This window comes from Larus michahellis, chromosome 1 (assembly GCF_964199755.1).
Source record: "Larus michahellis chromosome 1, bLarMic1.1, whole genome shotgun sequence".
Taxonomy (NCBI): Eukaryota; Metazoa; Chordata; class Aves; order Charadriiformes; family Laridae; genus Larus; species Larus michahellis.
The window spans coordinates 113,391,681-113,416,756 of record NC_133896.1 but is presented as its reverse complement, the minus strand read 5'-3'; the positions used below and the strand labels follow the sequence as shown (position 1 = coordinate 113,416,756).

The 25,076-nt window shown below is 39.7% G+C and overlaps 1 protein-coding gene across 2 annotated transcripts in view; it reads left to right on the top strand.

The window, feature by feature from the left end:
• The window catches only part of SAMSN1 (SAM domain, SH3 domain and nuclear localization signals 1), an 81,023-nt gene that overhangs the window by 24,899 nt on the left and 31,048 nt on the right, over window positions 1-25,076 (top strand). The window contains exons 7-8 of one of the 2 annotated variants that reach the window (XM_074599576.1): window positions 1,554-1,677; window positions 2,842-3,188. In XM_074599576.1, the coding sequence (XP_074455677.1) occupies window positions 1,554-1,677; window positions 2,842-3,188 (471 nt within the window). Of the gene's footprint in view, window positions 1-1,553; window positions 1,678-2,841; window positions 3,189-20,543; window positions 20,736-25,076 lie in introns of those variants that run through there. The other variant, XM_074599585.1, reaches the window with a different exon arrangement.

The window sequence follows — 25,076 nt, the reverse complement described above, 5'->3', positions numbered from 1 at the left end:
CGAACATCTGAATATACGGGGGAACATCTCACCTATTCTCACTTAGCTTTCACTAACTCTCTGCTTAATCTTGTTATAAATTCAACACAATTGTCTAGTGACACAAAACTAACTAAATACAGATAAAAATGTCCTTTGCCTCGGCATAGAAGTCTTGGACTTCTATTTCTGCTTACAGAATCTCATGTCTTCGTAGAAAAACTTCTGAACTTTGGCACTTGAAGCACAGCCATTTTTATATGCAGTTATCTGTCAAGTGAACAGTGGTCTTTTTTTTTAAACTGAATTAACATACACCCTCTCCCTTACCATTGCTGCGGGGGATGGATGTAACTTGTAATATGTGAATGCTGGGGCTTCAGACGTGCCTCATGCCAAGACTTTGCAAAAAGCCTTTAACTGAAATGAAAGCTGAGGAGTTCACAATCTCTTGAGACCCATCCCTAAGCAGTCTGCCTGCTATACATTAGACTGTATTTGCAAACTCCCTGATGACTTTGTCTCAAAGGATTATGCACATGAGGAGGCAGAAAGGATCTATGATCTGTGACCTAATTGTTGGGGAGAGAGCAATAAAGGTCTCTGCATTGCTACCATCTGATAACTTCAGCACTAGCCCTTAATCACTTGTAATATCACCAAATATGCATTGCCACAATAGGTCAAATTCATTATTGGTGTAAACAGGTGAACATCCATAGAAGCCAGACAGTATTGTTCCAAAAAGTAGCCACCAGTGAATTACGCTTTTACTCATTTCTGATATATTTACTTTTTTTGGTTTCTAATGAAAAGCGGATATCTTATGTGAAACACAGCATATGACTACGGAAGAGAGGTTATTTGCTGTCACAGTATGAAATTCCTCTCTGAAGCTCACAGAGAAGTTCACAGCCAGACTGGAAGTGAACTCAAGTGTTTCTGGATTGATTTTCAAGATAGCAGCTGGTTTAATATAAGTGAAAGTGTGTGAGATGGCTGCACATTCACAGAGTTCCTGCTTTAGGAGCCTGTAGTACCCAAACCTTGAGTTTCTCCAGTAGGGTGTTGTAGGAATGTACAATAACAGATTTGAATTGTCATTTACGTTATTATCATTTAATCTAGGTAAGGAAATGAGGCTTTGAATAAAGGAAAACATCAATATTTCAGAACACACTCCCATACACATTTAAATGCAGTAGCTTGCCATATCTGGTATTTCTAAATCTAAATAAAGCATATCTAAAATGCTTCTGGGTAATGTAGTGGATGCATATATTAGAATGTTTTCTGGAACTAATCTGGAATTAAGTAATACTGGGGTGTTAAAGAAAAGTAATATGTAAACAGCAATATGAACACTGATCTAAGTTTGATGCCTCTTGTGACTTGCCTTTTTCCTTTTTCCTATCTATTGATCCCAAGCAAGGAACTGCATAACTTTTAAAGCATTGTGTAGATGATTAATTCTTTGAACCTGAGACTTTGTCATTCCCAAAATAAGCACCCCGTTACCCTCAGCTTTTATTTGTAGGACTTGAATACTTTTATCTTCTTTGTTTGTTTGCCAGGGTACAGAATCAGATGATAAAACAGAGTCCATGGGAACATTAAAACGATTGCAGAAATTGGTCCGAACCAAAAAAACGAGTACACAAAGCTTGGAGGATGTCAAACATGTTTTGCTCCCCCTCAGTAAGTACAGCATCATATCAGCATTCTTTCCAACATTTGTCAAATGACACTGTATTGAACATAACTGTAAACAATCCTGTCCTGGTCTGTCATTCACCACCCACGGTTTTCAAACCCCAACTGATATGTTACTGTGATACCACTTCAGTGCTGACTTCCCCATAGTGTGAAAACCTGTTTCCTGTCACACTAGCTTGAGTTTTGTAACAGTATATCTTGCAAGTGGGGATTTTAGCTAAATAGAATTGTATAACAGTGGGGCCTCCGTGCTGGGGACAATTTGTTTTTAGAGTAGTTCCTAGTTTTGTATCACATTTCAGATCAGAAAGGCAAAACTCACAAATGCAAAGATAACTTTTCAATGTTAATCCATGAGTCAGTAGCAGCTGGGAGCGCGAGAAGGTCTGCGGTATGATAAGCCTCTCATCATACCTGATTGCCTAGGGCCATAGGACACAGGAATTGTAAACTGATGCTGAGCTCAGGTTATTTTCTCAAGTCTCCTATAGATCACTGATCTGACTGTGCAGCAGTTCTTCATCTGAACTCGTTTCGCCAACGTTAATTTAACAGTGCGTGCCTTTGTTGTACAATGCGTTTGCGTACATGGTTATTTTTAAACCAATACTAGCAAAATGAATTTAAAACATCTGATGAACTACTGCTCCAGCCAAATCACTTCTTGGGCTGAAACACATGAGGAAATTTAGATTTCAGTAACCACTTTGTAACTACAACATACATACTGGGAAGGGGCGGGAGAGTAATTATCCAGAAAAGCTTTCCAAACTTTTCCAGTATTTAAGCTAAACTCATGCTCTCTGCAACTATGCAGCAATGAGACATTTAATTAGCAAATTTTCATGTTGAGTGCAGAACCAATGCAATTTTCCAGGCTTCCAAGGGAACAAGATAAATTTACCAAGTGGAGAATAAATCTTGCTTTTGACTCAGATGTCTGACCCAGTACAAAATCCTTTCCATCTCACTAATTACCGTTATTATTTGGTTTTTTTTATGGAGTCCTTGGCTTTTTCATTGTATAGAATGTAACAGACAGCCTTAAAGAAAAAAGTGTGCTATTTTGTATATGAATTGCAACATACTATAACAGAATTATTTGCATTTTTAAAGATACATTAGAAGATGCTTACCTCTCTGAAGAGGATGAAGAAGCACTAACTTCTTGCATGAAACTGACAAAACCTCAGGAAAAGAAGACCTGGAAAGACAATGTGAGGAGAAAAGAAGAGACTGAGACTAGGGCAGATTTTATTTCTGCATCTCTGGGCCGCTCATACACTTCCAGACTTAATAATTTAGGAACTATTTCAATCCATTCAGAAACCGAATTTCACTTGTGGAGTGACTGGAAGCCATTTCCTGATAACCAGCTCTGTCCTTGTGACTTTTTGATTTCAAAAATAGAAGAATGGGAAAACTGTACTTGCTCTTCTCATCAGCCACATCTTACATATTCCCTAACTGATATGGATCTGCAGTACTCCTGGGTAAGTGGAAGTGGTTTCTATTGGGTTTCTTTTGTGCTGATATGCATAAAAAGTGGAAACTTTTTACTCTGATTCAGCATTAAAGAGATGCTGTCATCTTCCATGTGGTTATGAAATGAAATAAACCAAATTTAGATTTCAGGTAAATGGATGTGAATGCATTGTTCAGGCTAACACCAGGGGTTCATATAGCCCTAGGTAGTTCATTTTTAACCGTGCAGACATCAGCAGCATTGAGATGGAAGGCTTTAGGCTATTCTGTTTCTCATCAGACACACTGATTTTTTCATTTGTACATTAAACTCTCATCCTTCCGGGCTTAGAAAACTTTCTGGAAGTCTGGGGTAAGTCAGGTAGGGCCAATGAAGCCAGTGGGCTTGGATCAGGCCCCTAGAGGTCACTGCAATACTGGTAAAGGACACTGGAGTTATTTAGACAAATGTCAGGGGTTGAAGAGGTATTGACGTTTCTGCCTTCTTGGATCAGCTCAGCTGGTGGAGCCTATTGTTGTAATTACCTTTGTGGTAGCAAGAAGTTTTTAGGGCCAGACACAAAGGAGCAGAGTTTAATCTTGATCTGAAATTATTTTTCTGGATAGCTGTCTGGAGGAGGCTTTTCTATTTTAATTGCTGGCTTTTTTTAAAAGGGTTATTTAGAACTAGAAAAACAAAACCAAGAAAAACTTTAGTTATTGAGATAGATACACAAAATATGGACACTCCAATGAGGCTTTTCTCCCTCTCCTCCCTGGGCACAGCAAGTCCTCTGGCACTGCACATATTGGTAAGCACATGGAGGGTTACTGGTTGACCGAAATATAGCACGGAAGATATGCCTTTATGCCCATTCCCCCTACAGTGCTCCAGGGAGAGAGCTGGTTCTCACTGTGCAATAAGGCTAGCTCCCAGGAGAGTGCATCTAAACCACAGGAGGCAGGATACTGGCTGAAACCTGCCAGCTGAGTGTTCAAATGGAGACCTGAGCAACCATAACCTTAGATCAGAGAGTCTCCTGCTGAAAACAGCATTTTCTCTAACGTGCGCTCCTATATCATTAGGAAAGGTACACACGCATAGATGTGTGAGTCAATATAGCAACCATATTTCTGAATACATAGAGGTAGTAATTCAGTTTATTTTCAATGACACAGTAGCTGACATAACAACAGGCAATAACTGAAACATAGGATTTATCTAGCTGAATGTAGCCCAGAAGATTTTCCTGGGATTTGACATAGAAAACAGAAAGGGTAAAGCTTTGGTTGATGGAACTATAATTAAAAGAGAGGGAAGCAAACTACCCCTAAAAAAAGCTGAGAAAGGTGCAGTAGTGAAACCCTGGCCAGTCTCAGCACTGCAAACTCCCAGGAGGAGCCCCTGGAGACAGAACTTCGGGCCAGAGCATTGGCAGAAATAGGGTGGGAACTGTCAACAAAGACTGGGCTCTGTCGGGTGGCTCCTCATGTCTACCAGTAAATAAGACAGTCTGTAGAAACCGAATTGTGTCAGGGATGCCGGGCGCCATCGTATGCCTGCTAATGAAAGCAACTTTCAGTATTGCAAGCTAAGGCTGAAGTCCCAGGGCAAAACAGTAATAATAGATGTATCGGTCAGATTTATGAGAGCATAAGTGTCAATTCAAATAATTTTATTTCATTTTGTCACAAACAGGCTGTTAACGTTCTCTACCCTGGTGAGATTTGTCCTACCCATGTTACTATTAAGTGCCAGCAAGAGGTTTAGTGCTTTTTTTCCTGCATTGTTGTTTATTTTGCCATCTGCTTTCCTGACGGGCTTCCTGACTTTAATGTATCTCTGTGGGCTTAGTGTCTTTAGATTTAGATTACAGGCGATGGCAAGACATCTCATTCTTTGCATTTGCATTCTACCAACTGGTGCAATTGAAGATTACAAAGACTGGATTTTCAGTTTTGCTTTTTAAGAATCAAACAAGCCGACACTGGTGGTTTTGCTATGAGGGGATCAGACATTGGGGATGATGCAGGTGTTCTTTCTGATGTTGATTTACTACTTAGAGTAAACCAAATATATTCTATAATAGTCTTTCTGATTCTATGGGTAAAGTATAAGGAAAAAGACCTGGATCTCTTCATGATAGACTGCTCTATAGAGAAACAAAATATGAGTGATCTTAATTCCCATCCTCCAGTTTCTTCCCTTGACTCCTTTCTTCCTCTTCCTTTCTTCCTCCTGTTGTAGTTTAACCCCAGCCAACAATCAAGCATCATACAGCCACACATGGAATATCCTTTTGGTCAGCTGGGGTCAGCTGTCCCAGTTGTGTCCTCTCCCAGCTTCTTGTGCAGCCCCAGCCTGCTTGCTGGCGGGGTGGTACGAGAAGCAGAAAAGGCCTTGACTGCTCAGCAGTAACTAAAATATCCCCACATGATCAACACTCTTTTCAGCACAAATCCAAAACATAGCCCCATACTAGCTTCTATGAAGAAAAGGAACTCTATCCCAGCCAAAACCAGCACACTCCTCAGCACTTTACCCAGCTTCCCTTATGGTGCTTCATCTTGCCATTGTTTGTTTTGCCTAAAACAATAAAAAGGCTGACATAGATCATCCAAGATGGTCACCTAAACAAGAACTGTGAGAACAGACTGCAAAAGTCACATCCACCTTCAGCTATGACAGGCTCAACAAAGTCCTCCAGTTCTCTTCCTTCAGCTTCCCCCAGTTAAGCGCACAATAAACACCTGTGTTAGCTGACTGCCTCCAGCACAGGGACATCGGAGACAACCCAAATCTCACCCATCCTGCCCACCTTCACGTTTTATGAAAACATTTTAGCAGTCTGTATTTCTGTCCTTTAATTAAATACAGAACTGAGTGTGCTGCGTTACCATTTTATAGCCACGGTGCCACCGTTAGCAACTTTGTGCAAAGTTAGCTCAGACATATGTCATTATTTTCTGCATTGTTCAGCTGTTTACAATATAATTAGTGGTTGGTCAAAATTTTGCTAGGGGCAATGTAGAGCATTGCTTTTTTTGGTGTGTCAAGATTGCCATGTGAAATTATTGTTACTGATAGTCTTCCTAAGGAGATGTAATTTGTAAATAGTTCTTCCTTAGAAAGTAGAAGAATATATTTAAGAAAATACTGAATACTTCAGCAAAAAGGAAAAAAATATGCCTGGGTAAAGAAACTACTATGCTGCATATTTTTATATTACCGTAAAGTATATCGGGGAGAGAAATGAGTGATCCAGGCCAGTGTTTGTAATGTTACGAATCAGCTTAAAATCAGGCAGACGATGGAAGAAAAGATTGTCCAGACACCACTTTAACAACCACTTGACCTTAATGTGAAAGGTTATTGGCTTTTATACTTCTTTTTATTCCTCAGGCTTAGCCCTGCAAAAAACAGTTCAGCTGTCTGTCTCAAACTTATTTTCTCTTTCTTTCTTTATTTTTCCTTTAAACTGTGGTTACTAGAAGCTGCCCTTCTGCTATTCATATGCTAAGAACTTCACTACCTGAATGAAGTAGTATGCTTAGAAATGACATGTCCATATGACTTTTATACAAGGCACTTCAGCCTTCCGTTGCTTTTCTCAATCTGTGCAATTGCATAAGACTTTCGCAACCTCATGTAAGGCGTGGAAAATCTGAAGTCAAAACCTTGGAAAGTACAGGACCTTGATAGGCTTGACTGGCCCTGAAACAGGCACAGAGTGGAGCACAGAGTGGGGTCAGAACTGAGGGGTCCTCTTCACAAAAGAGCTCCCAGACTGTCTTGGACACCATGAGACAGACGGAGAAAAGCTGATGAGTCCCTTTTTCCTCTTCCTCAATACTTTAACGTGCTACTTCATCAGCTGATGCATCCACTCTCCCAATAACTGTGCAACATGAAAGCTGTGTTTGTAGGATGACACAGGCACCCTTCAGAGGAAAGGAAGAGGAGACAACATCTCCTATTGGAGATAAGTCAGCAGAGAGCTACCTGAAGTGGGTTTCTCTTCTTGCAGTATCTCAGAAGCATGGTTAGGTTTAACAGAAGAAAGGCTTAGTCATTGGTACTATAAGAATATTTATCTGTTGCAACCTGTGTTTGGTATTCAGTGAGAATGGATGAGAGTCATTTCCCAAGACTAAAGAAGACCTGAGATTTTAGTGAGGAAAAAGAAAAAATCTAGGTGTGCTGCAAAGCAAGATACTTTTTCTCTCCTATTTTCAAGTTAAAATGAGAGTAGAAAGCTTCAAAAGATTGGTTTCTATCCAATATGAATGCATTACATTGTGGTGGAATGAACAGTAAATTTGGGAAAACTGCAAGGGACTTTATACCAACGTCTGTGTTCCTTCTCTCCAGGTGTTATGGTCTTATTGTCTTTACATTAGCCCTGCTATTATTGCCATGGTTCTCCACCGTTTCAGTGACCTTGTGGCTTTTTGCTTTCCTCCTGGTCTGACTTGCTTTCTTGCCAGTCAAGCCATTTCTCAGCATATCCCTTTGACCCTTAGTAGACATGTCTAGCTTCACACTCATTGGTTTGTTGAAGAAACACTCTTTGAAGCTCTAGTTTTGGACATTTTCTTGTCCTAACTTTTCTGGACATATTATATTTAACAGGTTCTCGTTCCTGGTTGCCCCATAACAGCCCTGCATGTTTGCCATGACTGCTCTTACCCTTCACTCTGTACTCCCTCTGCTGCTCCTGATCATCTTGGTTCTCAACGAGATGCTGTATGTTGCCTTGAGGTTTACACAGGTTATTGGATTTCTTGCGATACCAGTGACTAATCATTGCTCTCTAGGTTAGTGGAGTAGGGAGGAAGAGTATAGACAGCCACTAATGAACAAACAGAACAGACAGTGCTCTTCTCTAGCAAAATGTGCTTCAAAGCTGAAAGCTGTATTTGACCATCTGCACAAGCCAGGGAATGGCTGCGTGAAGATTTCTACTTCATTTCAGCCAGCAGTTTCTCTTGCGCACTAGAGTGTTGTGGGCTTTAATGGACTTTCTGGCTGCTCAGTTTTCTTAAGCAATTTGACTGTTTTCTGCATTTTTTTCTTTCTTCAGCGAAAGTCTTTCTGTTGAGAAACACCTGAACATGCCTTAGAAGAGCTTTCTCAATTACATTTTGAATCGTCATTTGGCACAAATACTGCTCTAAAAAGAAAGCCTGTAAATCGCCAAATTGCTTTTCTGAGACACCAATTTTCAACTTCTCCAGTCACTCTGGCTGCTTCAGTGTCAGTAATAAGTGGTCCTCTTAAAAGCTGCAGCTCTTACTTCTTCTTCTTTCAGTGACAAGAGAGTAAACCAGGTCCTCACCAAGTATAAATCTATTTTCTACTTGTGTTAGGAAGCCCTGCTCAGCTGTACGCATGCTGAGGCCCAAAGTCTTTGCTCAGGGAAGACATGAAGAGCAACGGAAAGGGTGGCAGTAAACAAAGCAGTCAAGACCATGACGATAGGTGTTCAGGTGATAAGCTGTGGTTGAGATGTGAAAACAGGATTTTTTTTCTAAGATATGAAACTGTCCCCAGCTGCTTCTCTTTTTGTCTTATCGTAACTTCATTTACAAGACCTCCAACAGGTTTCCTGTTGCTTTTTATAACATTTTAGCTAATTTCACCTGTTACCCTGCTCCCCCCACCAGTCACCAGCTCAGCCCTCCACCCTGTGCACTCAGCACAGGGTGAAGAGATAGTTAGAAACACTGCCCCATGCTCCCAAGACTGCAGAGTCTTTGAAGATACACAAACTGATAGACAAAAAGGAGCACTGCTACAGCTAAATCTAGCACATGGTTCAATTCAAAGGCACTAAACATTTCCCAGTTTGAACCCAGTCTGGGAACCTTGTGAGAGCTTGTTTTGAAATTTAAGCCATCTGAGGGGGTGGGGGTTGCATCTATCTATACGTGTCTGTTATAGACAAATGCTAGTGAAATTTGAATGGCTTTGATTTTAAAACTGGAGACTGAATGACTGAATTTTCAGTGTTTGCTTTTCCTGAAAATACCAAGTGAAATATGGACACAGACAAAAAGATACAAATGCTAGTGAACTTAAGAGCATTCATTTTCCTTATGCTTCAGTGTCTGTAGGGTCTTACTTTGTCTCCTGTCACAGGGAGCTGTATTTAAGAAACTATTACATCAGAAAGTTGGTAAATACTGTATAGCTTGCCTCAGTTAAATACAAAAACTGAGAGAAAAACACCTCTTAAAGCACAAGGCTTCATTTCTCAAGCTTTGTTCTTGGAAGAGAGGAGCCGGGGAGGGTGTCCAGCCCCACTATAGCTGCACCGTTGCACTGTGCTGATAGCAAATACCCGCCACTGCGATTCTGCATCCTACAGTGATTTGTGCTACTTCCTGAATACTAATGTGAAAAAATTAGAAATTTAGTGTCTTCATCTGTGGTGACTTTGACGATGCAGTCTCAAAGCAGGTTTTAAAAAAACATGAAAAATCTGATGCTACTGCTCTTCACTGTGGTAACTCTTGTCCTATTTTATATTTTTAATACCTTACTGGAATTTTCATAGCTATAGAGAGAATTACATCACATTTTCCATTAATCTTAGATGTATGTATACCTAACTCTACTAAAAAGCTTAACAATTCCAAACATTTCTGTCCAAACATTGCTGGACTGTTCTGTAAAGTTGGATTACTAGTATTTGCTGGTATATATAAGTCAGAATGATAATTAAGCGAATTTATTTGCAGTAAGAGATATTTTAAAATACCACAATATTTTTAATATGGTTACAGATAACTCCAGAAGAACATTTCAATTCACAGCAGCAGATTTCGTGGGTTTGCTTCTGACACAGCTGTTAGGTGCTGCAGAGCTACAGCTAGAGAGAAAAATGAAAGGTTATTTTGAATTACTGTCATGTATGTAGTATGAAGGGGAATATAAGTGTTGAAAGTACAGAGAAAATTGTGCATTTCATATACTTATTCTTTGTAAATGACATATGAATTCTTAATAGGAAAAAAGGAATGCTACCTGCTTCATGAAGCACAATTAAGAGTCAAAATATAATTAAACTAAGTGCAGTTGTTGATAACAAAGTGTCTGATGAAAGTCTGACTTCCTGACTTCCTGTTAGCATCCTTTAGAATTGCCAAAATAATGCACTTTTGCATAATGAAAAAAATAGATTGTGTTGTCTGTCTGCTGCTTTATATACTGACACTGTGATAATGTTATCCTTCTGTGGAACTGCTTTCAGTCCAGTACTTTACAATTGACATTTTTCTTCTTGTTTTTCTATATTAAAAAAAAATAAATTATAAAAGCTATCGTTTCTTCCCATACACCATACAAAGCAAAAAAAAGAAAGCATACATTACTCCTCTTAAGCAGTGCTCCTGCCAAATGAATCAGCTAATATAGGCTGTATTTTGATCCTGTGTTGTGCTAATGCATTAGCTCCTGGTGCTGGCAGGAAGGTTTTGACCAATGAAGCCATCAGATGTCTTGGGATCTGCAACTTTATAAGTGCAATTTATCTCCTTACACAAAGTAATGCAGTTTTACTTCTGCATGGATTCACTTTTGAAACCTAAACTTTGGCCTGATCTTGTGCGTGTTGAATTGGTGACAAGCTTCCCGTTTGTAGTCAAAATGTTTAATCTTCACTGTGCTTGCATTAGCTCAGTATACCTTTTATGTGTGCTCATCTTTATTCAGGAGAAAAAGCAAGCTCAGCTTCATGTTTCTTCAGCAGCCCTGATGAAGCTGAAATTAAAGTGCTACCCACGTGACTAATTGGGTAAGGATTTTGAGGCTAAGGCATCGGTAAGGAAGCCACAACCTAAGATGACTCAAGGATCCTTACAGACCTTAAGTTACAAAAATATGTAGGTGGCAGGTAGCAGTGCATACAACAATGCCTGATATTCTTTGTCTTCTTCCCTAGCTAAATCAAATGACTTTTTTAGGGAACATTCACTTTCTGGAGATTCTGATCTGCCTCAGGAGCTGATTAAGTTTGCTTGCTTGTTTTCTGAGTGTAGATTGAGCTAGTTATTCTCTTTGGTGTGCTCTCTCATTTTTGTATGCTTTAAAGTGTTCCTGTAAAGCCTATTTGTGAAATAAGCCTTTCATAAATCAGAAGAAATTAGTTCTGTTTTCATCTGCCTCACATAGAAATGTGGGAAAAGTCACACGATATCAGTGCTCAGCAACAGCATAAATGGAAGAGTGAGGATTTTCGGTGCCAGAAAGGCGGTAAGTTTTCCAGGGCTGCAGCATTGTTATACTGCATGGTTTTCAAAGCCCAGTTAAAGAAGTACCCTCCAAAAGCAGGGTATGTATGTCTCGCGTAATTTCAAACTTGTTTTTAGAAACTGAAAATATAATTTGAATACTGGGTTTTCATCCAGCATTGAAAAAAAAATGCGGGTAAAATGAACAAGCATAGGGCCTGCAAAATAAGACTGGAAGTGAAACAATGGACACACAGTGGACACACCTCTAATTCTGCTATTTAAATGCTCTCAGTTATATGAACAGATCATTAGAAGACAGAGACCGGGGCTTTTCATAAAGAACTGGAAAATTATTTGTATCTCAGTATTCTCTTTTATTTTGAACGGAATTCACCTATGGTAATGAAATTTCTGGACTGACTTTCTGCAGACATTTCATTGATTGAAGAAGTTCAACCTTCCCTAATACATAAGCAAAACAAATTGGAAACTTGAACATAATATTTCTTACTGGACGTGCTTACACTCTGATCCATTTGAAGAAATCTGGCTGAATACTTTTTGTGAAAGGACCAGGTTCATTAGGTTAAATGACATGAAACTTCTCATTCATTTCTACTTACAACTTAACGTTAGAGAGCATACCACAAGAAATGACGACAAACAGTGTGTGGGAAGTGGGAAAATCAAGAGTTCAGATAGTTTAAGATCATGAGATAGGAACTTTTGCAGATATTTTGAGGATTTCTATATTTAGTTCTGGATTGTGTAGGTGTTTTAATACCTAGATTTCCTTCCTCACAGATCATCCTCGCTTCCACATAACTCCTCTAAAAATTAATCATCATGGCAATAGAGCAATACGTGTGGCCTCAGTTACAACAGGGGACTAGTGTGTTAGCTGCCATACTTTACTCGGATAAATACAGATAACAAACTCACATCCTACAGCAAGATGTGTACAGGTGTAAAAGGGAAAAACTGGTTAATTCTGGTCGCCATTTTAAGATAGGCAGGGTATTATTCAGATTTTTTAGTCTGAAAGCCTTGAAGTCAAACTCCCAAAACTTCACTTGCAGCTATATTTGTTCAATTTTTCTGCACATCTAACTGGAGTAAAAAACTGAGGATTACACACAGCCAATGATCAACTGCAAAGTAATTAAGTTTTAACATAATATCTTAGCATCTCACTGAACTATGATGACAAAATAAATCCTTATTCCAGTCCTTCATAGCAGCATAGCTTCGTCGACTCTGTGAGTCATGACCAAGTGATTAAGGATGTAGATAATGCAGATTGAATTCCCTACACTTCTATGGACCTCCTGTGTGATATTAGACAAGTCACTGAATTTGTCTGCCTCAAGTTTCACTTGCAAAATGGGGAGAGTATGTTATTATACACATCAGTCAGTTGTTGCATGAGCAAAATATACCAACTTGTGCACCAGAAGGGCAGGAGTTCAAACAGCTTATTTGCAGGGTCTGACACCTCCCTTCTGATTCATCCTTTGCGCTGAAAAAGAAAGACATTCAGTAAAGAAAATGTGCCAAATATTAAAGCTACTTCATTAAAACTGCATCATAAAACATACATGTGTAGGGGTGCGATTCAGGTATCACAGATAGCATTAATTCTCCCTTTCCTTGGCTTTAAAACTTTGTTTTCCTAATCGAATGAGTTTGTCTATGGTATGTGAGGGGGCTATTTTTTAGGGTTTTAGGTATTATTACTTAGGTTTGTAGGGGTGTTTGAACCCGAAGATATTTCAAAGATTTTTGTCAGCTTTCACCTCCCAAACTAGAGGAGCATAATATTAACATTTCTTTTCACCATTTTTTACATATACTATAAAATTACTTGATGTAATCTAATGGGCCTATATCTAGCTTCCAGAGTTTTGCTGCTGCTGGAGTGAGACTCCTCTCCAGTTTGCTGTCTGTAGCTCAGTAGAACTTTAAGCAGATCATGGAGCTGTTGGAGGGAAAAGTTTTCTTGCCTTTTCATCAACCTCTTTTTTCTGTGGCAGCAGCAAGGCAAAAGAGATAGAAAACACACGAGATAATATATGTGAACGAAATAAAAAGGATCAGATAGGTAAGAGTAAGAGATAAAAAAAGACTCGAGTGAGTCTAAAGCTCATATACTTTGTGGGAAGTGAGAGGGGAAGGAGTTTGATGTTACAATGAAAAAAGATCAAAATTGGTGGAGAGAATCCTGAAGAAAAGTGGGGTGTTTGTGAAGAGGCAAAGCATCCATCTCCTTTTCCACAGATCACAGTTTTGGAGACAGCCTGCCCTTTCCATTATCTCCCCAAAGACAAGTTACTGGCGTGTAAGTAATTACCTTATACCTACTGAGTACCCCGACTGTCCCTGTGAGTGCTTTTCTCCCACAGCCTGAGATAAAACACGTTATCTTAAATCCTTAATGAAATAAATTCATGTGACTGTGCTTCACTTCATCTTGGTCATGGGCTAAGAGCATGTTCCCACGCTGTTAGTGAGGCCCAGCTGACCGGTGGCAACTTACTCAATTGTGACCTTTCAGCCCCGGCCCAAAGCATCCCAGGGAGCCTCAAGTGAGGCAAGCAGGGCATTAAGCGTGACCGGCACAGAGTGCAGCAATCACCTGGCCAGTCATCCCCAGTGAGGGACTTGGTGCCAAAATCCAGCAGGAAAAGTGCCTCCTCTTCTTTACTGGGGGGGGGGGGGAGCTCAGCGTGGCTGCGGCTTGCCCACCCTCCCTCACCCCTGCACTGGAGCAAATGGCTGATGGACTGGGGTAACCACCTATGCCTGCCAGACACCCTACAGAGCAGGTGCCAGACCTCCCTGCAGTGAGGTTCAGGCCTGGAAGTGAGCATGAGAGCAAATCAACCACTCAAGTCTCATTCCCGGTATGTGGGATTTGGCAGGTCTGCTGACGGAGCTAGCCTGACCCGCATCCTCCTTGATTTTGAAGGTATTGCCATTACTGTTAGCGCCTGAATCAAGCGTTGCAACAGATAAGCCCACAGCTCTGGTACAGAGTGCTTTAAGAAAGGAAAATCAAACGTAAGATTGAAACTAATCACCTATTCTTGATGAAACATTTTTGTGTTTCTGCTGGCTATCAATCAGGTACCATATCAGTTAGATGGGTGGAAAGAAAGTTTTAAAAACAATTAGAAATAAAGCCAGCTTGTCCCCCTCTGTCCCTTCCAAATTTTGATTTTTACCCGCTTGAAACCATGTTCAAAGAGGAAGGCAGAATAGCGTTTTTCTCTAGAATCAAAATGAAATCGAAGCCCTGCAAGTGAATATGCAGCGTATGGCACTTTATTCCTTTTCATGTTAGCATTTGCACAGCAGTTCTAACGCTGTGATGGCACGGCAAGTTGACACTCTGACATCAGTGAAGAAATTCAGCAGGAGATGTTTACTGGTAAAAGATGGCTCAACTACAAAGAGTTTCCTGACAGCAGGCTGCGCATTAGAGTTAATCAGAATTTACTTTTGTTGATCTTGATTCTAATCAGAGATAGGCAGGCAGACATCATGTACATACCTTGAAAAAATCCCCTGCTGCACTGCCAGTGCTTGTGCATTAAGCTGGTCTTCTAAATGCCGAATGAAGCATGTCATGTTTTGTGTATGAGATTAAAAACACAGAGCCTAAATTTATTTTTATATAAGTTCCCTTTATCGAAAATCTCATATTCGTTTTTTCTGAATAGATGTGCAAGGCAACTGTCACTCTCTATCTGTAAATGCATTTCTGGGAGGCTGAGCTTCAGCTGGGTAACTATAAAACAACAGTCATATAAACCTGCAAATCATGTAGGATAAAATGCCCTTGTAGCTGATTAGTAATTGCAGTGTTCACTAACAGAATCCGTTGAGATGTTCTAGGCACGAGCATTGCGATGCAGCTTTGAGCTACATTTTAACATTCGCTCCGAGAAACAGCGTGCTGTTCACTGGCATGCCTGAACCCACAGCAGCATCGTCCTGACAGTTACTTTCTGTTATTCATCACAGACAGTAAAGTGTATTCTGCTTACAATAAATTGTACAGGAAAACCACCAGTGACGCACATATTTCTGTTGGAAATTATTACACCGATGCTGGATAAGCCTGTGACTGTGTTTTACAAGACACCAACCTTGCTGACTTTGAATTTTCCCAACAGGAATACCTAGAAGACATAGACACAACTTTGGCTCTTAGCCTTCAAGGTAATAAGAAAGGGATTTGTTCAATAGGTGAAAGCCAATCTCCTTGAGGATCCTTCTGTCACAATAGTATAGATTTTTATTAGCGTTAGTGCTAACCTGACATAGTGTAGGTATGACTGATCTGTTCATCTACTGCTAATGCAAGAGAATGTGTTGGGATCAAAGTCTGAGATAAGTTCTTGGTACTTCATTTTCCCTTTAGGCCAAGTGGTGTTGGGAGCACGCCAAGGACGCAGTCTGAGGGCTCAGCAATGAGACACTTTTTCTTACTCATGGAGTAGCAACCACTTTTTGTACCAGACATATCTTTAAATTGAGTAGAAGCTTTGGTAGTAATGCTCTATAGCCTGTCCCTGCCATATTTCTTTGTGACTCCATTGACCTTAGTGGCAAAGGATTAGCATAAGAGAAGGAAGAATCACAAAAATATTTTTTCAGGAAAAGAAGGAAGCCCAATAGTCTGAGAGAGGCCGAATTCACAATTCCTGGGATGGCACGATGAAGGTATACCTACTGCTCTGCACCCTGAAAGTTGCTTAAACAAGCCTAGACTCCACTCGGTTATTGTTCCGTCATGCTGTTTCACTGTGTGTATGGCATTAAAAATCTCTCCAATGTAAATTATTTAGCAAAGATCAAGGCTTTGAAGCTAACTTCAGATGTTAGTTACTAGCTTTGCTGAATAGCCAGTTTCGGCAGGCTTCATAAGAATTACACTTTGTACAGGATAGGAGTCTTCTTGATATAGTGTTAACTCCCTGACAAATCAACGGTGTAAGCTTAAAATATTCTTTAATCCCACCTTGTCTCTCAAAGACTTCGAGTTTCTGTAGCTTCTTTGTTTTTCATTCCTGGTGAAAAGCACATAGGAGCCTATTCGGTACGACATTACACACCCTTGTTGCATGAAGCCCCCAAGCATTTTGGACCAATTTTCAGTACTAAGTTCTGGATGCTCGCAGTGACAAGTTTGCAGTGAGTGCGGGAGTTTCAAAGATGGGACCTTAAACACTCAGATCAATTCCCCAGCATCCCAATGGAAAATCACAGCCTCAATCTTTGGAGTTAAAATTAAAAGCGAGTGTTTAGTTAAAATAGTTATAAAGACAGCCCAGACTGCAACGTCTGGCTTCTTTTATGGGTTGCTGGCAGGGGAGGGAGGGCTTAACTTCACTTTTTCACTTGGCTCCTTTTAGTTTCCATAGAGCGTTTGCCATGGTAGTTTATGGAGAGAGCTCGGCTGAGGAGCAGCAGTGACCGTAACTGTGGCTGGCCCTTGCTCAGATTAGACCAGGAGAGGGAAGTATCTAGCTATGTTCTGGCCCATTATTAATACATATGAGGAAATTGTGCCCTGCTCATGAACATTCCTTGAGGAAATAAAGATTAAATTTGTTAAGTAAATTATTCACTGCAAATTATTCACTCAGCTCCACTTGCTATTCTGAGATTTCTGCGATATCTAAGGGAGCTAGATCATAAAGGGAGAGGCATGGCCATAAAAGCAGAGGCTGAAGGCATGATTCCTTTCTTGTACAAAGTACAAGTCTTATTTTAATTAAAATAAACAGACTAACACACTCTGGGATTGTTTAGCATTAGGGAAAGCAATGTACAGCCCCAGGGTATCTCTGAGTTTCCGGTTAAACTCGAAGCAGATTTGTCTGACAGACAATGAAAAACAAGTTGCTAACATGAAAAAAGTCTCATTTCATTTGTTTTTTGACAGGTGGCCAGTGTGCTAAACCATTCCATCTACTTTGCACGCTACTTGTTGGTATTATCAGAATAATCAAGCATTGAAAGGATAAGTTTATGCTTGCAGTTTAGACTGGAAGTAATCTCTCCTTTCAGGGCATGGTAACTGGATGGAGCCACTGAGGGGATATGGCACTGCTGCGGCACCTGCTATCATGTGGGAGGGAGGCACATAAAGCACTTGAATATGCAGGAACTTTCATCATGGTCCATTCATTAGAACTGAACAATGATAATAATAAGCTATAATGTATATTGCCTTTTATAAATACAATGACAGTGCAAATCATTCTCATGGGGTTGTCTTAATTATTTTTAAGTGGATAGCCTTTTTTTCCCCACAGGAATTTCCAGAGAGAAGAGTGACATTGCCTGGGTATTTCTAATCCAAGCCCCATAAAATTCACCTTAAAAACTTCTATTGATTTCACTGGGGTTTGGATCAAGTTCAAAGACCAGCAAGGAAATGGAATAAGTTATCAGCAGTCATGTCCGATAGAAAACTAAATATGAGAATTTTTATTTTAATTTTACATAGATATTCATCCCCCCTTGAAAAATCATCTTCAAATACAGAGGATATAAGCGCCAAGCTTATTATTCATTTTTAATTGAGAAGTGGCCCCTTTGAAATGTATTGATTAACTAAATTAAACGAACTTAATGTTACATGTGTTTGATTTTCTTCACTTTGTTACTTTTTAAAACCAGTGTGGGTCAACTTTCCAAGGGCAAGAACATAATCAGGTCAGCTTTCAAGCTGCTATAATTTTTCTGATATGTGGATGAGAAAAGGAAATAGATATAGGTGGGTACTATATCTCTTGAAATGGCCTCTTTCTTCCTGTTTAACAATAAATATTCTACAGAAAGGAAGCTCATATATCACTCTTCAGATGAGGTCCCATTTTATTAATCATGAAGATTTTAACAGTAGCCCGAGACAGGAAATCACAGTCTAATGATCAGCAGAGTCTGATTTAATACTCACATTTGGATCAGATTAAAAAGAAAAACAATATACTGCAATGTACTTATATGTAGATAAATAATCAGGTTTAATTACCATAGAACATACATAAAGCTTTTATAACAACATATGGCCCTACTGAATTACTAAGGTTGATTAAATATCCATGGTAAAACCTCCTTATGGTTAGAAACTTAAATAGACTTTTCAGGTGTTATTATCAAATATAGGAAGGAAACATCTCTCTCAGAGTTTGACAATATCATTTATTAATTAATGATTATTAATAATAACAATTCTTCTGAATGGTGATGGATATGTCATTAATAATAACAATAATAAATTCAAATCTGTTCTGAATTAGTGTAGTTCAGATTAAAATGTGAAATGAAACATCTTGGTTAATGGGTTGAGGTTCAACACATGCTCCACTTCAATCCAATAACCTAGAGAACAATCTTGCATTATATTTGGCAGAATTTCAGCATGTTAACTCCAGTTCCTCCTCCCCTTCTTACCCACCCAGTTCTTAGAAGGTCTGGAAAGGAAAACCTCAGTATACCACTAGCATATAATAATTACTGTTGCACCAGTCAGTCTCAGTCCATTCAGTTGCCCACTCATCACAATCCAAGAAGGCCTCCAAAACTTTTCCTAGACGTTTACATAGAAATCCAAATAGCAAACTGAAATGGGAATTCATCTGATGAGCAGTGTCTTATCTCTCCCTGGAGTATTCACATGGTGGAGGAAGAAGACAGCAATTCAGCCAAGAGACCACCTGCCTATTTCCTCATGCATGCTTCAAAAAGTTAGAAGTGTTTATGGGACTGGGAGAGGGAATTCTTAGAAATAAGACCTTGTGCATTTCTCATTGGCTTTCAGCCATCAGTTCTTTCCTTTTTCAGTTTGGATGGTTTCTTGTTTAACTTTGCTTGAAATTAGAATTCAACCAAATCTAATATTAAAAGTATGACATAGAAAAAGAAAGGGATGTGCACTGAGTATTTGGATTCACAAGGACTTCCGAATTTTTATTTGGTGCAAGAGACCTCCACAGTGACTTGCTTTTAAAAGAGCTTTTATCTATGCAAAACTTATGAATAAAAGTTGCTTAGAATAGATTTGATTGAAAAAAAAAACTTTGAAAAAATGTTATCAAAGTTTTGAAAAAAAAAAAAATAAATTTACCAATCGGTTTTTTTGGCAATTCCTCTTGAACCGTTTTCTTGCAACTTAGAAATACATTTTTTTTTTGTTTGTAGTAATTTGAAATTAAGATTTAATTGAAGCTCTGTGGGTAGCCCAAAAGTTTGGGGATTGAAATTGAGAATTTGTCTCCATCTTCCAGCAAAAAGTTGGGAATTTTTCATGGTTTCAGGTTTTGTGGCCTATGATCCACAACAAATAAATTTTATTTAGGATACTCAAGACTTCTGTTTGTTTGACGCTGGCAAATAATATCAGGCAAAATGAAGGAAAAATTCAAAGCTATCTTAATACCTCCACTTTCATTTAGCCTCTGGGCTGTTTTTAAAGGTACTATAAAGGACTTTTGTCATTCTCCCCTGTCTCTTTGTTGTAAGCCTTCTGTTAGACTTGCTTCTTCTCATTGTGACTTTGTCACCAAATCAAGGACAACAGAGATCTGAAAAGTGCTATTTCAGGGCGTCCAAATTCTGTGATGAATAGCAAAGAATTATTCCGCCATGCAAAAGAAGAAGATGGCTTTAGAAAACTTCCCTTCTCTACCAAACAGTGACTTTTAATCTCTTTGCTTTTATTGCATTACTGTAGAGCCAGGAGAGAAAGTGAGGTGTTAGGGACCAGCTAGACCACGTACCACAGTGCGGTGCAAATCTCCTGGGCAATAACATCCCTTGCTCCTCTGAACAGCAGCACACCTTCTTCATACTGAGTCCCAGCAGAAGTTGATATGAAGGGTACAGTTAGTTCCACAATGGGGAAAAATGAAAGAGGAAAAGAGGACGATTTTCTTGACGTTTTCCAAAGTCTTACTGAGGCCTGGTGGTGGCACAGAAGGAGATAAATTCTAAAGCATTTCTGACTCCGAACCCTGTCCTCATTTTCAACTCATCTCCTTAGTACACCTCTCTCATTCTTTTCCCCGTCACTTCCTTCCTCCCTCCCTCCCCAAATGAAGATTTCAGCTCACTCACCCATGCCACAAAGCAGCCGCGTGAAGTCACATCCTGAGAGAATAAGGAACTGCATAACTGATGTATGCCTGTGTATTAGACTTTGTTGAACTTAGTTTGGTTACAAGCTAGTAGCAGTTGCACGTCAGTTGAATAAACGTGAATTAAAAATGTTGAAGAGAAAACCATCTAACGTGTCTGATAAGGAGAAAAGTCAAAAGCCAAAGGTAAGAATGTTTAATTTTTATTGTCAATGAATAATAACGGCAATTCTTAACAATTTTTAAAAAGAGGTTTTCCTTTTAAATCCTAGCTTCAGGATTTCCTGATGTGCTAGCAAGCGTCTAAGTGCTGTAATCGCAGGAATCTATTTGTATATACTTTATATAAGTAATGATCCAATTCAAGAAAACATCACTGTGAAGCTGCTATAGCTGTACTAAAGAGTCCTGGTACGGGACTTTGTTGTTATATGCTCTGCATCAGCCTTCTAACAGAGGGGCTCACAAAAATCCCCACTCTTCCTTTCATATAGGATAAACTGATGATGTCCCACAAAAGAGTGTGAGAACCAGTGAAAAATTGGAAAAGCTATTGAATTTGTTCCTTATTTTAATAAATCTGCTTTTGCATCATCATAACCAAAGGAGGAGAGGGTACTTGGCAATCTGTGTTTGTCATCTTCATTTTTCTGGGAACGATTACGCTTTCAGCCTGAAAGAAATACTCTGAATAAATTGATAGTATGCTACACTGGACACTTTCTACAATCTGGAATTGCAAGAAAGGAAGTGAGAGTTTTGCAAGATGTGTAAGGATGTGTCCTATGCTAGAAATTTATTTTCAGTCCCTGGGCTGGGTGCAAAATGATCTTTGTGAGTGCATCGTAAGTCTGAAGAGAAATGGATACTGCTAGACCTGAGCGCTTCAGTATCCATTTCTATTTCAATTTGCCAGTGCTGAAAATTTAACTAAGAGATTAGAAAAGCCTTTCAGCATATCTCTGCTCTCAGTAACTCAGTGTCTCCTAGTTTACAGACCCATCTTCTCATTGTTTGGGAATACACCTAATTTTGTGACTTCTGTGTCCTAAAAGATTATTGCAGACACTGTTCCAGCAGGAATGTCATTTGTTTTTACGTGGCATTGGCTTTTGTGTATTGCACTTGCAGGTTTGGACTATGACTCATTAACAATTAAAATTAATGGGTTTTTACATGGATTTGGAACAATTTTGAATCCATTTTCCCTGAGACTTTAATGGTTTTTTAAGCATATCACTGGTTGGTATGTGTTTTCTTCTGTTCAATCATCATGCTGTTTTTTAAAGGCAGGGAAGAAGTATAATTAATATCTAATTACACTATAGGTTAAGCAAGAAATGACCACAAGGGACTGTGGATGGGCTTTGTTTTCCTGTCTGTTAAATATTCTGAAAAGCCAGTTTTGGTCACTCTCTTCTTATAGAATAAGTCATTCCTTAAAAACAGTCTGATATTATTTTTTTTCCCCCCTGGCATTCTGGCTTCTCAAAAAGTATACATATATATCATGGTCATAGGTGTGATTCACTGTATGCGTAAAGCAGGGATAAAAAGAGTCCAATCATTTGACTGAGTGTCAAACCTGCTGAATTTGCTGTGCTGACTTTGTCTTATTGTGAATGTTTACAAAAATGGAAAGGTCTTGGTAAAGTGGCTCAGGGTGTCTTTCTGCCTCAGTAGCGTACTTTGAAACACTCCGCCTGCGGTAGTCCCTCTTTTGCACAGAATTGTGTAAACGTTCCACGATGAGAAAGTTTTTGCTGAACGCGCTATTCACAAAAAGGGCACGGGAGGGGACAGTCCTGCGTCGCATGGAATAGAAATCTTAGCTTTTTGTAGCATGTTTCGAAACATGCCCCGCGGAAGCAACGCAAATACTGGAGTTGCTTAATACAGAATTGTGTAACGTGGGACGCGGGTCCTTACCTCTCGACAGAAGTTACAGGATTTCACAAGTGACTTCCCCAGATCATTTCCTGGCTGCCCCTGCCCTGCGCAGGCGATGTTTGGTACCTCCTCATACTCGCCGGGCAGGATGACATTGTCGCTGTGGGGGTCTTGGGCTACCTTCCCTTTAAGTGGCTTAGATGTTCCACTGTCTCCAGTACATTCATAGGGGGGTAAAAAAAGACCTATGGGAGGGCCATGGGGCCTGGAGTCTTAAGTGGAAATCAGGTTTGCTACCTTAGGCCCGCAGAGAGGGCACTCAAAAGATCTTTTTGGGTAACTGAATCTTACCCGTAGTGACCAGCTGTCTTTATCACAGTTGGATGAAATTTTGTGTACTAATTCAAGTGTTTCACCAGGATTTTCTTTTTAATCCTTTTGCTTTTATTACTCTCTCATATGAAGAATATAGGCATCCAGCTGTGCCTTCTGCTAAAGATGAAGGAATACCATGCAAGGCTGGTGTTAAAACCCTTCTCGAGGCAATTCGCTGTCCCTGCATAAAGCCTCTACTCGTGGTGGGCAAGCCAGTGACCAGTGCAGAACTAAACAGATTTTCAGTATCTAACTGCCAGTTCTCTGTGTGCAATGCATTACTTCACTTTATTGATGTCATGGTTTGGGCCGGCCTGGCCACTGATGTGATTACTGTGGTGCTTAAGGGACTTCTACAAATGCATTAGGTGCTACATAGACAAGAAGTAGCATCTTAAAATTCTTAGTGTCTGCTAAGAAAGGGTTGATACTTGTCCGTTGCCATGAAATAGTAGTGTTGCAGTTTGTTTTGTTATACCGCAGGATTTGTGTAGTGCTGCAGTCACGCTAATAACTTCTTTGCATATCTGGCAGCTTTTGCATATGCATGGATATGCATACAACTGCTGTATGCTTTGTATGTAAACTAAATAAATAAACATTTATTGCTAGGCAAAAAAAAAAAATAATTTATACTTGGGGTCATCCCACAGAAAATAGGGAGAGAAATGCAAGAGAAATGTTTTCAAAAGACATACTGGAAGGATTCCAATCCTTTGCCAATGTTTATCATTGTAGCTACACGTACTGCCATGGAACTGTACAGTTATACCTTGTACATCAGCTGAGGACCCAGGTAGTAGAAGCATAAAGGAAAAGTCCTAAGCCTTTAAAATACCCTGCTTAATATTGAAGAAATTCAACCAATTGAAGGGCTAAGCTCTCTATTTCAAGCCTGTCTGATCTAACCTGTCTATCCTGGACCTTAAATGACTTTCTATCACAACAGATTGTGTGCACCTCCCGTCAGGGCATCCACCAAGATTGCTGCAGCTCTCTCTCAGCGCTTCCTTTCAGTCCTCACCTGCCCCCCTTTCTTTCCTGTCAGACGAGACGTGGCTTGGTTTATATGGTGTAGCTGTCCTGAGCTGCAGCATTATTTGTGGGCAGGTGAGGTCAAAAAACCAAGATCTTTCACCTAGCCCTGAGCTTTGGGGTCATGCCGATGGCCGGAGTCAGCCCGGCTCCGGCAGCTCACTGCAGGGAGAGCATGTGCCTCCTTCCTGCAGTTCCCGAGTTTTAGCTGCTGAGCAGGAAAGTACTATAGCAAGTGGGGGGAGGGATGCTTTTACCAGATGTGTTTCAGCTATGAGTTTGTGCAGTCTGTCCCACCACGCCTTAGAGAGCTGGACAGGAGGACAGCGGTTGACTTAAGGTGATGAAACAAAGATCCCTAAAATCACTTGTATTTTAGCCTCTTTGGCCCCTTACGACATTACAGGTGCCAGCATACCTGTGGAGTGTCATGAAGCAAATTTAGAAAGATGGTAAAAAAAAATTCTAAGAAATTATACAGGAATGCAGGATCTAGTCTCTTTTCCATATGCTTCAGGCAACAGCATATCCTGGCACCACACAACTAAAAAACCATTAAAGCATTTTACAGCTATTCTGCAGTCCACTTTGCACTGTTTTACACATTTGACCAGGTGCAAATGACAATGGAAGGTGCAAATAATCTGTAAAACATCCCTGCTTTGTTTTTCCCACTTCACGGGATGCAATGTGCTGGATAGAGCCTATTTCTTTCTCCCTTTCTTTCAAATTCCTACGGACATAAGAGCAAACTTGAGAACTGCCTGATGATTCTTGGCTTTACTTCAAACTGAGGCAAAGATGACTTTGTGCCATTTTTTTCTGGCTTGACTGAAGAAAGTCTTGTGTCATTATTTTACATGACAGTTGATCTATGTTTATGCTAAAGGTTTGAGACGTTTTTGTTTCCTTATTCTGCTTCCAAATGCACTTGGTCCTTGAAACTCAGACTACTTCTGGTGTGTAAGACAATTCAGGGTCAATGCCTGTGCATTTAGTTTAGGCAAAAATACATCCAAGATTCTAATTAAATCAATATTCACTTACTTAGGTGATAAACTATTATTTATTATCAGGGCTATGAGAAAATAGTGGCAAATCCAATGGGAGAAAATATTTTAATGTGAAACTTTGTTCCCTAGCACTATTTCATACCAATAATTTTCCTTTTTATAAGCTTTAAATGAAACCCTGCCTCCACGGAAATCAATGCACATTTTTGCCATA